This window comes from Diprion similis, chromosome 8 (genome assembly GCF_021155765.1).
Source record: "Diprion similis isolate iyDipSimi1 chromosome 8, iyDipSimi1.1, whole genome shotgun sequence".
NCBI lineage: Eukaryota > Metazoa > Arthropoda > Insecta > Hymenoptera > Diprionidae > Diprion > Diprion similis.
Window position 1 is genome coordinate 13,096,443 of NC_060112.1, and position 12,314 is coordinate 13,108,756.

At 34.7% G+C, this 12,314-nt stretch overlaps 2 protein-coding genes across 2 annotated transcripts; one reads left to right on the top strand and one right to left on the bottom strand.

Moving 5' to 3' along the window:
* Positions 1–943: 943 nt before the first annotated feature.
* Positions 944–9,515, top strand: LOC124409612 (protein ovarian tumor locus-like). The gene is made up of 14 exons (XM_046887334.1): positions 944–1,180; positions 1,543–1,792; positions 2,525–2,777; positions 2,931–3,069; positions 3,145–3,314; positions 3,586–3,978; positions 4,168–4,315; positions 4,841–4,919; positions 5,021–5,291; positions 5,414–5,635; positions 5,919–5,959; positions 6,430–6,556; positions 6,693–7,061; positions 7,566–9,515. Exons 2-14 carry the CDS (start codon positions 1,577–1,579, stop codon positions 8,216–8,218), a joined length of 3,081 nt encoding a protein of 1,026 aa, XP_046743290.1. The 5' UTR covers positions 944–1,180; positions 1,543–1,576; the 3' UTR covers positions 8,219–9,515.
* Positions 9,516–10,742: 1,227 nt separating this feature from the next.
* On the bottom strand, positions 10,743–12,247 carry LOC124409069. The gene is made up of 3 exons (XM_046886463.1): positions 12,028–12,247; positions 11,010–11,887; positions 10,743–10,964 (listed from the first exon to the last, which is right to left on the bottom strand). Exons 2-3 carry the CDS (start codon positions 11,760–11,762, stop codon positions 10,743–10,745), a joined length of 975 nt encoding a protein of 324 aa, XP_046742419.1. The 5' UTR covers positions 11,763–11,887; positions 12,028–12,247.
* Between the last annotated feature and the right edge of the window lie 67 nt (positions 12,248–12,314).

Sequence of the window (12,314 nt, forward strand, 5' to 3'; positions counted from 1 at the left end):
TGGTTTTTGAAGCAGAAAAATTATTACCGGTGTTGCATGTGTTTATACATAAATATAATATGCAACTTTTTCAGAGGTACTGGTCAGTATATTTGTGTAAAGATCATATTTTATATAACGGGCTATTGTACTTTTTAATATTCGTACATATTGCATTGTCATACCAGTAAAATGAATACAATAAATAAAAAAAAATAATAATTTGTATAAAAATTTGGTTTTGATTTGTATTTATTTTGTAAAAATTTTCTACAGTGTCCTCCATATGTATGTATGTACATATTTTCCTGGTGATCGTTTTAATACATGCAGGAGAGCCGATATTATATTGATACATTTCATTTGATAGCGAAATAAGAGCTGTTACAATTGCGAAGAAATAGCAAGCCATCTTAATTCGTTGGGATAACTATCGACACATATTTTAATTGTACAATATCTAGGATTGTGGCAACTTGTGGCATTCATTTGCGGTTTGAACTATGACGCCATGCGGCAAAGGAAATCAGCTGATTTCGCGGATATGACTTAACCTGCCTTGCGTAATTTCTTGCAATTTAAACAAGTTTATTAAGATTTCAATAAGCATTGAGAATATCTATTTGCAACGGATCTTGCATAAAAGAGAGTAGTATGTTAATTTGAAAAAATCTGGTCAAATGGTGATCTCTGAAAGAAACTCTTTCGCTTTCGGATCGTTCGTTTGAATCGTAGGTATATCAAACGGTCATTAAATTCCCGCGCTATGGGTATATAGCTATTTTCTCTCGCCGGATATTCCATAACAAATATTACTAGTAAAATTTGTATGACTTGAATTTTTCTCGGAAATAATCAAGGCCATTCTCACCCTCATTATAATTTTTCTACGTCGTGAAATTTCTGTCGCATCACATTCGAAGCTACAGGTCGGCTGTTCCTGTATACTCACACCACGCTATAATGACAACAAGTCGCCTTCGCGATCACACCCGGATTCCGCACATACACGGTTAATCGCCGGTCGAATTCTCCACTTGACTCAGGTCACCGGTGGTCTAACACAACAAGCAAAAACTCTTTGCTCTTGGACGGTCGAATATTGTTGACGTTATTCAACGATTTCTGTTCAAATTTGCCTTCATATTCCATGCTATCAATCTGAAATACTGCTACTTCATCCGCAATTATCGTGATACAGGTAATAAATTTTACTTCGTACAATGTTATTGTCGCGAAAATAACGATATAAAATGTAAAATACATATTAAGGCCTTATAACACCCACGTGCTTCGACTATTCCAACGTATCGTTCTATCTTATGCCATATTATGTAGCCTTTTCATTAATCTATTAATGTTGTCAAAAATAAGTAATTCTCGCACTTTGATACAAGTCTTAGGTCACCGTTTTTTACTTATGCAGAAACTTGGAAAGTCTCAAGTTAACATTGATAATGATTACTTTTACATAATTCTGAACCTCTGGATGCCTACCTTTCCGAATTTAATTAAACATTTTTACCAATGACTTAAAGATGATGAAATTGTGACATTTTACAGCTTAATACATTCTCTGTGGGCATTTTAAAAACTCATGGATATATCACCTCGAAAACCATGCAAGCGGATGCCAGAACCCGTCGACGAATGGCTGCATACCGAAGGATACTTCCGCAAGCATGCACCAAGGGATCCAACTTGCCTTTTCAGGGCCATCAGTGAGCAAGTCTATTTGACCCAGCATTTTCATATCAAAGTTAGAGAGGAATGTGTCAGGTATATGAGGAACAATAAGAGCCTTTTTGAAGAGGTAACTGTAACTACTGACAATGGTCACAATTTTAAGTAAAAATTAAATGTTAAATACGCTTCTTTCAACTACTTCATTGGTATTCATCTGTGGCACTGTTTCAGATCTGTTTTTCATTTCTATATCTTGTCCTTTTGGTTTTGAGAGAAAGTAAACTAGGACCTGTGTGTACATTTTAGGCACTGCCCCTTAGTCTTCTCATGCTACCCGCTAAAGACTTTCCTCTTATCTCGCCACTTGCTTGACTGAAAATGTAAACTGACATCTCAACTTGAAGTCAAAAGAATTTCATAAAGATGAGGCTCAAGCAGCAACCAAAAAAAGCAGTGATATACGCTGAACTTCTTTTGAATCTGCTAATGTAATATAGTCTTACGCCATAATTTTGTGAAACTATAAGTTCGCCATGATATTTTACAAAATTTTGCTTCTTCAACCTCACTGCCTCGTTAGACTATTAAGCTAGCTTCAGCTTCGTTCAATAAGGTTCAAAAGCCATAAACGTAACCAGTAACAAAGTTTCAGGTAAATAATATCTGAAGTAAGAAAAATGTTGGAAATGTGTACCAGGTCTGAAATAGTGTCAGCTCTAATAACATTTTATTGTAAATAACTTACGTTAAATCCTTCAATTGACTGAATTTACTAGTTACTGGTGTACACTTATACTACAGGACGCTCGAAAGTTTCTGGTGAGATTCTGATTATAAATTGTCATGTTCTTTCATTTAGAGCATCAGCATTCCGTTTGAGAGTTACTTGGAGCAGATGTCATATTTTACTGAGTGGGGAGGCATGCTTGAAATTAAGGCGATGTCGCTACTTTATAAGAGAGACATTGTTATGTTCAATGGACAAAAGCTAACTCGACAATTAGTTACCAGTAACGGTTTCGAAAAGCTTATTTACTTATGTCATATACCACCGAAACAGTATGAATCTATCTACGCCAGAGATTTCATCTCAACTGCAGCTTTCTGCCAATGTAATTTTTATTTTCCTACGCTCGCTTAAAAATCTATAAGGAATTTTGTGGTTTACGGTATTGTTTTTCTTACTTAGTATATTGTTAAAAATTTAACAAGAAATTTATAATACACATTGAACACTACCCCAATGAGAATGATATTTCTTTTAGCTATCGTATACCAAATGCTTTACAAAGATGTTTTTCAAATGGCTGATGTAGACAACGCAGTTTTCAAAATGCTTCATGAACGATCCAACAATGTATCCCACGATAAATTCTTTTTGAAAGAGAATTTAGAAATCAGAGAGTAAGCTGTACCTTGTAACTTAACTTCGTTTCTTCTGAATAAATTAGGTAATAGGAATATTTATCATTTGTTTAGACAGCTCACAGTCGAACTGTTTAACAAGCTGGAAAAAAGTACCGAGGAAACTGAAGAATCTCAGGTTGTGGCCAAAAGTATTACACCTTTTCCTTACAGAATAGCCAAAGCATTAGATCCCAACATTTATCGCAATACTGATTTTGACATATGGCACGAGATACGAAGAGGTATGCATGTAATTGTAATGAATTTTATCACATGTTGCTTATCACTAGGTACAAAATAGTGGTCAGTTCTCACAATGATATCCAATTATGCCCAACAAGCACTAATAGTACTGATACTAATACATGTTAATCCAAAATGCAGCATATACAAATTTGGTTCAGGTAATATTAAGGTCGATTTTCAATCATTGTTATAGATTTTTTTAATTCTGATCATGATTACCTATTAAATATGATGAAAAATTAGGGTAATCCTATTTCCTGTATACAGAGATAAGAAATGCAGGTTGGATGAAATACAACAGTTCCGAACTTCAAGTGGGTGGCAAATGTTTGGTTCATATGGACACGAAAGAAGACGAACTTGACAAAACCAACAATAATTCCACCTACAATATCAATCTTGGTGAAAAATCAAGCAAAGATAACAATGGAAATGATCAGAAGAGTACCAAGAAACCTGGGAAGAAAGACTCGGTGATTTTCAGTGGTCACATACAAGAAATGAGCAAGAACGAAGGTCCTGTTGTTGTTTTCATTGAAGAACTAGGCGAGAAAAAGACCGTACCTTATTCTTCATTGAAACCAATTACACAAAAAAAAAATAAGCAACCAAATTGGCCCCTTACCAATCATAAAAAAAATCCTATCTACGAGACTGGTGGTACGTAATTTTTAATATTAACTGATAAATTAACCAAAATTTTGTCACTTTTGAAATTTAGTGTGTTAAAATGCACGTTCCAGTCTTTACTAGCCGGCTGTTTTGTGTGAGACTTCTCCACAAATATTAAAATATGTGTATTCAACTAAGGTACCCTTGTGTCACTAGTTACTTCATTACTTTGAACAGGTCAGAAATGGAAAAAATCTTGGTATGGGAACACTAAGAAGATAAAAGATTTGGCGATCAACTTAAACTCTTTGACGACTAAACAAACTGACAAAAATAATAACAAAGTTCACGAGGAAGAAAGTACCCAGTGGGATAATGAATCTGGGTAAATAAATACATCTGTTTTATTGGGTGCATTATCATTACCAGACATTAAGAGTTGCAATTAGAAGTTGCGTATCATTTTACGAATTCTATGTCAAAGGCATAAATGTGACAGAGTAACTTTACCGGGAAATTAAAATAGTACAAATTGTATCGAAAATCTATTTAGCCAGCTTGCACATGCATTCGTAGCATTTGTCATGCTAGTTTACCTAAAATATCATTGTATAGTGAATTACGTGCTTCTTTAATTGCAGTCTTTTGTGAATAATCTAGATTTCTAAGGCACATTTCCTACTGTGTACACTTTTGGTATGGTTATATATGAAGTATTACCAAATTTTTGCTCCATAAAAACGTTTGGATGACTCAGATAGTCAAATCTTCACGCAATCTTGCATAACTTATTTTCCGAACTTGTTAAATATGCACTATGCTCACTTCATTTCCTCTTTTTATTGTGTAATTGCCATATTTATTTGGGAATAAATTGCATTGAATCTGTGACTTTATTCTATTTTAACAGGCACAGCGAGGATTCATCTTCGTCATATAAAGCGTATGCCATGGAAACACTCACCACATATCAGGGCTATGCAGTCAATGTGAGTGCAAAATTTATTTTCTATTTGATTGAGGCACCTGTTGAAAATTTTTTAACAAACAATTTGATATGCCCAAATATATTCTTTCTTATATCTTTCAGACTTCCATAGACGTTATGCCAGTGTCAGTTATACTCGATGGTCCTCGTTCAAATACAGGTGAATCTTTGCAACCAGGTGTGACAAAGTCCGATAACACTAAAAGCTCTAATCCAACCAATAATGGTGATAAAGTAACCTCAACTAGTGAAGTCACAGAAAAACAAGTCTCAGCTACAGCCCCAACTACCATTACACCAGAAATTGCAACCCATGGCTCTCAAAACTGTAACCGTAATGCACAAAATGAAGTCTACTACGCAACTCAAGGGAGTAGGTCATTTTGGTGTTCTATCATGGGATACTTAAATTTACAGTCTCGTCAATGTTTGAGTCGATTCTGAAATTGAATAGAAATTGTATATGTTACTAATACAGTGTGTTATTTTTTCCAGATATTGCACAGTACTTTGGTGGAAGTGGAAATATATACTATCCAGCAGCAGATTGCAACATTATACCTTCACCGCAGTTTTATATTAGCAATGGCACATCGTATTCTCCACCAGCCATGGACTCCTTACGTCCTGCTGGTCAGGTAAATCCAGTGCTGCAGTCCGTAAACACTTCTGTTTCAAGAAGTATCGAAGTTAATGGGAGTGACTTGCCACTGTCAGGTAGAAATTACTTTTTAACGACCAGAATCTCTACTTACTCACAAAATTCCTCACACTAAACATTATATTCCAATTTGTCGCTAATTTTGCGCTAAATTTAGAAAGGTAGTTTTACTATTTACTAGATATCATATTTACAACTATTTTTTAGATATCATTTTTAAAACTAGTTATGTAGCATGAGTAAGCAATTAATTATTTTATAATATGTAATGTGCTATCGCCCTCTTTGTTCGTTTAACTAATAAGCCTTAAATAATGAATACTACTTCTTAAATTACAGATTTGGCGACTCTGAGGTTCTACTATAATTTAGGGGTAGAAGTAAGTTCTATTCTACATAATCAGTTCTGTTCCTTGATTTTGACAGCACCATATCGCATAGAACAATCGTTAAAAGAGCTGTAGAAATAATTCAGTCATGATTATAATCTGTTTATTCAGTTTAAGCGTAGGACTTATATGTTATACTATGTTACAGAGAGTGTCGTAATATTACAAATAAAATTGGCACTGAAAACATTATGTGCACGAACTGATGGCTCAGCAACAAGAGTGATGCAGCCAATGTTTTAGCTTGATAATAAAAATTTTAACTAACCGCAATCATCACAATTTGAACTTAACTTGAACAGTCATCCTGCAGGCTATGTCTTGACCGAATAGACTAACTATAAAAATATTTGTTTAAAATCAATCAAATTTTCAAGGAGCTGGAGGATAGCAAAACAGTTGAATACCGTTTACGATGTTTCAAACATTGACAGAAATTTAAACAATCTATCTATTTCCAGTATTACCGAGCCAACTGTGGCTGGATTGGATGTGGAACCAGTCAGGCAATGGCATGTGGAACATGTTACATCTCACAAAGTAACATGCACAGTCAATATAATAATCTGATGGCAAACAATTTAACTGGTATTCTAAACTGTCTTACAATAAGCGTTGACGAAAATCTAACTTTGCAGTAATACTCTAATAATGCATCAACATTTCACTACTTATTATTGTTTAAACTTGCCCCAAGTGAACAAAATATATGTTTTTTTTACAGCCAATGAACCCTCAACATTGAACGAAGATGAAGTATCTAACATCAGCCAAACCCTCCAACAAAAGTTTGTGGTCTCTCAACATCAGGGGGAACAAATCTGTTCAAATCGTGATTATTTGCCAAATACTGGAAAAGGACATGGTAGAGCTGCAAACTTGAATAATCACGGCTCTCATAAGTCAATAGTTCGAAACGATTCTCAAAATTTATCAGAAAATAGAGCTTCACCACACACTATACTGGTACAACAATCTACACCGTATAGCCCAAGCAATGAGAAGACAAAGGAACCATCCACTCCCAACAACAAAGACAATCAAAGGGCAAATAGAAACAGCCTTGCTCCACGTTTCAAGAAAAATTTTGATGGTTTGTCAAAAATGAACTTTTAATAACGTATAATTGAAAATTTAATCATCTAGGATTGTGTAGCTTGTGTATGCATTTCTCCTGAATTGAGCTTTGGAACCTTTTGAATTATTTTATATAAACTTTTAGGGGCTATCAAATCTGCAGGTGAAAAATATGATTGGTCATGAACATTTTTTACTTTGCCCAATTTTTGTTACAGAATAAAGTAATTACGTCTGCATAAAATTTAATAAGCAACATCAAATCAAAAACAGATTGATATACTGCTGATTTTAAACATTTTGCATGAAGCTTACGTCTCTTATTACATGAAATTTATCGAAAAGTAACGCCAATTGAAGTAAGGGTAATCTATTAAAAGAAAGCTGACCTTCATAGTCGTTCATTGAAAATGCTCTTTTTTAGCAACCAAGAATTACAAATTTTCAAGAGTAACTTCATGGGAATAATATTTATATCTTTGGTAGCTAAAATGCATTTGTAACATAATATATTTCGCAGGTCGTTATCGCAATTCTCGTCAACAACAGCAACAATCATCACAGCAACAACAACATCAGCAGCAGCAACATCACCACCAACAACAAGAACAGACGTTTCAGTATCCGCAAAGTCTTGGCAACGCTGAGGTACAAGCTGCAAAAAACATCGGTGTTCAGCATCTACATAGCTCAGAGGGGCAGCAAATTTCCCCCCCGCATAACCTGGCTGCTCATACCGGAAGTAATACTGTCTACCAAAATCCTGTAAACCAACTCCCCTTTCCGCAGCCACCCATGTATACGGCGGTTCCGTATTATTCCACTGATGCCGATTCCACATTTCAAAATCCGTTTTATCCCACAAATCAAAACTTTTCTCTTCCTTACATTCCTCATTCAGACATAAGTGACGGTAACAACGTAAGTCACTTTCCACAAAACATGTACCCTGGAGGTGAGAACTATGGACAACCCTACCCTTTGTATTCGCAATACATGTATCCCACGGGTATGTATCCCCCTATTCCGACACAAAATGCACCAGAGAATTGGTATGCAATGCCAGGACAAACTCAAACGATGCCCTTACCACATTACGTTCAGTATTCGCCACCTCCTGCACCTGTTCCAAACTCACCAAACGGTCTCCAGAGTTCTAATGTATCCAAGTAGTTCATAATCGTTTACTTTTTCGATTAAAAAGTTCTGAGGCAGAAAATACTTACCCTGCTACGAGAAGTTAATTCCATTAAGGTTTTCTTGCAAGGATTCTTTTAGACGTTGGTTATTACATATGACTAAACGCTTTCTATAAGCAACCAAATTTTCATTTTGTGTGATAGCATTGTAGTTGCGATCTCTGTGAACTCGAGAGTTCACATTAAGTACAACGATGATAGTCTGAAAAAAATTATTAGAGAATGGACTTTATGTTAAGTAAAAAATACTAGCAATAAAGTCTGATATATTATTCAATTATTAACGCAAAGCTAAAAGTATAAAGATTTGAGATCTTATTTGTAATGTCTTTATGTCGGCAACCTCAAACTATAATTAGGAATCGTTAGTTACTTCACAAAGAGTATTTATCTCCAGAAAATAATGTTTTTACTGTAATCATAAAATTCATCTGTGATGAATCTATGACAATTCTGTTGTATTACCTATATTACACTGTTATTTTTTCTGAAGTTAATATACTTACGAAAATCTTTATAGATGTATTTACAAACGATTCATAAGTGTCGTTTCAATAGTTCATAACTGAAAGAGATGAGAGTCAAAATTTTAAACAAATACAGTGTAAACATTCTGAACAGAACTATTCTTAAGAAATTCATGCCTGAAGTCCTCTGGTTGCTTCCTCGAATAGAACCATATAATTATATATCTGACACATGAAAAGTAGAGTAGAAATGTTCAGTTTCAATGTATGCTGTTGAAATAGTTTGCATTTAGACCGAATGTGTCTTCAACCTTTCATGTCATAATGTATTGCTGGTAATTACAAAATGACTATGATGTTTTTCTACTTTTACACCATGACATATTTGACTATCATGTCTATTCGTTCAGAGTACGCTTGCCCATTTCATTGTGATATAGTTCAAAGCTTTGAGGCTCTCGAAAATATGTTTCTTAATATCCGTAATATTTGCCTTTCTTTTAGCATCTATTAGAAATAAAAGTCGGTATGACTTGTTAGAAAGAACAATTTAGAATCCGTATTGAGTAAGGAATAAAAAACGAAAATGTGTTGAAAAAAATAGTAATAGTAATAAAAATACTAAATAGTTCTTTGAAAAAGGTATATTTTAGTTGGTACTACTCGCTACTATACATGTCCTTTGAAAAAATTTCTTTTCACTTTTATTTACGTGACTGTTTAGTTTATCCCTTTAAAAGATAACATTGTTCAACCTTACCCTAAATTTGTGATCGAATATCAGTAAATAAACATACATTCATTGCACTTAATGAACTAACCATTATTTATTTATATCCCATTATAATAACAAATTCAAATTAGACTTTATACTAGCTGTAAAGTCAATGAACATGGTCGTTAAACTCATGTTAAACTCTTGATTACTAAAGTAAATGCTGATAAAAACAATACAGATATTATGTGGTAACCAATATCAACCCATAATAAAATTCTCTTCTGTATAGTACCATCTTCTTTGACAGTTTCCAATCAACATGCACGTCAATCGTTAGACAAAAGACTGCAAAATGACTTTTGGAATACATCTTACTATTACTGTTGTTCGGGTACTTCAGAATACTATACTATAGTTCATAGGTGTCTGGAAAAACAATACCTAATTTTTAACGCAAGTTCTCTTCTACAAATCTACTGCTGATAATTTTGTGTTGTGTGTGTGTGTGTGTGTATGTGATATTAATATAAAACTTGAGAAAATAGTAAAAACTGCTTATATAAAATAATGAGACTGGCAGATAAACTGAGGGCTTAATGGTTTCAAGGCTGTGAATATTGACTCTGTTATATTTCTCTGATGTTTTGGGCTATTGACGTGTTCATCTTGAATTCATTTTGGTATTATTTGTTACATATTTTGCAACTGTATATCATTTCTGGATTTTCGTACCCAGGTAGTAACTGAGTTTTTCTTTTCAACAGATTTGCTTTGTGCCTCAAGCAGCTAGCTAGATGATCATCTATGAAATGTATATCTGTGAAACGCAAGTTGCAAATATTGCATGCGTAACTCCCATCGACAACGATAATATGTGGTGAAAATGAAAAGTATAACACTTCATCCACATTTATTTTATTACTATCCACATCATAGGGCAAAGAGATCTTTGAAATCTTTCATACTTGTTTTCTGCTATTGACATGTGCAGACTTATTCCCCTTGAGAAATAACTTATCACAAAATTTGCAAACAGATGGTTCTTCTGCATTTACATACCCTAATAATTGGTGATCTCTTTTTAACACGTTATGTTTGTGCTTTTGTGCTGTTAACCTGATAGTGCATATTATGATCATATTAGTAGAGTTACACAAAAAATTTTACGTGCCCAGGTACCACCTACCTGTATGAAATAGATTATTTGATCTGAATGTACCACCTGCCCATTTTCAAAATTTGCAACCAATTTAGAAATCATTGAACGTTTCTTTCCGTACATTTCAGAGCTACCGGATGCGATTTCTGATTTATTAACAACGGAGTATAAACTGTTCGAGCTGCGAGCACAGTTGATGCAATATTGCCATGGGATCTTCTACTTGGTTTTTCTCTTTATGCCCTGTGTTTTCTTTAGATACTGAGAGTGTTTTAATATTGCTCTGATGTTTTTTACCAGTGTTATGTTGTTCTATATTGTATTCGTTATTTGGGAGTTTTTTGCAACAATATTTACACCAGTAGCTCTGACTATCCTCAATATCTATAGGTTCTTGCAATAAATTACTTGGGCAGTCAAATTCTACATCTTTGCCTGCAGTCTCCTGCAACTTTTGCAGCTGATTTTTATGAGCTTTACCGTTAATGTGTTGATTTATATTCATAGTAGAGTTTGGAATATGTTTACTACAAACTGTGCACACACAAATGCCATTTTGATCAACAGTAATACATTTTGGTATTTTTTCTCTGCCCTGTGTATCTTTACCACTACAGCATGCAGAGGATTGTTGCGTATTAACTTTAACAATAACACTTGCTTTACTTGGCTTTGGCAAATTTTTACTCAAATTACGGATTCGGTTCTCATATGTCTTATCATAGGTTAACAAACTGTCCAAAGGCCTAAGTGTCATGTCACATTGAACTGGAAGATCTTGCACGCTACTACAGCTACTTCTCCAGAGATATTCCTGTTTCTTAAATGTATGCACAACACTTTGAAGATGATTGACGACACAGTCGTTCTCGTTGCTGTTAATTACTAGCGCGTTGCAATACCTACATTGGAGGCTATCAATGCCTGTGATGATAAAATCTATATCCCCGTTATAAGAGGAATCTTGTATAATACGAACCAACAGTTTATTATATTTGTGTCTTTTACCGACAGTGTGTTCGAAAACATGATGGTTTGGCATATCGAATTTACAAATTTTGCAATTAACAGTTTTGCGTTCAACATCACTTACATAATAATTTTTCAAACTAATCTGCTTCAAGTATGTCAACTGAGTAACGCTGATGTTCGGTGGCGAGCAGCTCGAATTCATCTTGAATGTTCTCTCTTCAAGTCCAGGCTGACGATCAGAAAATTTTTAGGCCTTCCCTGTTAGTCAGGGATCCATGCCTTGGTCGCCTGTATTCAATTTTGTAACGTCATCCATAGCAGTCGAATCTGTTAAATCCAATATAAGTTAACTCAAGTATTTCTATACATTAGACCTGGGGAAATATTCCTTTATTTATAGTTGCATAATTTGCGTGGGGCTATGCAATGTAACCTTTCTGGTAGGAAATATAATTTGCGCGACATACCATTTGAAGATAATCCTTTTTTCGTGCATTTATATTTTTCAAGTTCACAGCCGCAGAGAACTCGTAATGGAACTGAATGTGGATCGCGTCGAAAGTAGTCAGGCAAGCCGAGTAACTGGATATCCGTATTATCACGGCATTATCAATGTTTACGTAAGTCTAAACTCCAGCTGACAGCGGGGAAGTTCACTGCAAGGCAAGGGGATGTCCAGTATTTGGTCCGGTACTGCCGAGGTACTTCCCAGAGTTGTGTGGTGACCACGTGATCAACTTGAAGAGGACGAAGA

Bases quoted from the DNA above. Each gene is read 5' to 3' on its own strand.
- LOC124409069 (XM_046886463.1), bottom strand. From the start codon at position 11,762: ATGAATTCGAGCTGCTCGCCACCGAACATCAGCGTTACTCAGTTGACA. The intron at 10,965-11,009 runs TTTGACTGCCCA...ATAGATATTGAG, and splicing joins CTGCAGGCAAAGATGTAGAA to GATAGTCAGAGCTACTGGTG.
- LOC124409612 (XM_046887334.1), top strand. From the start codon at position 1,577: ATGGATATATCACCTCGAAAACCATGCAAGCGGATGCCAGAACCCGTC. The intron at 2,778-2,930 runs GTAATTTTTATT...TATTTCTTTTAG, and splicing joins AACTGCAGCTTTCTGCCAAT to CTATCGTATACCAAATGCTT. The intron at 5,960-6,429 runs GTAAGTTCTATT...ATCTATTTCCAG, and splicing joins ACTATAATTTAGGGGTAGAA to TATTACCGAGCCAACTGTGG.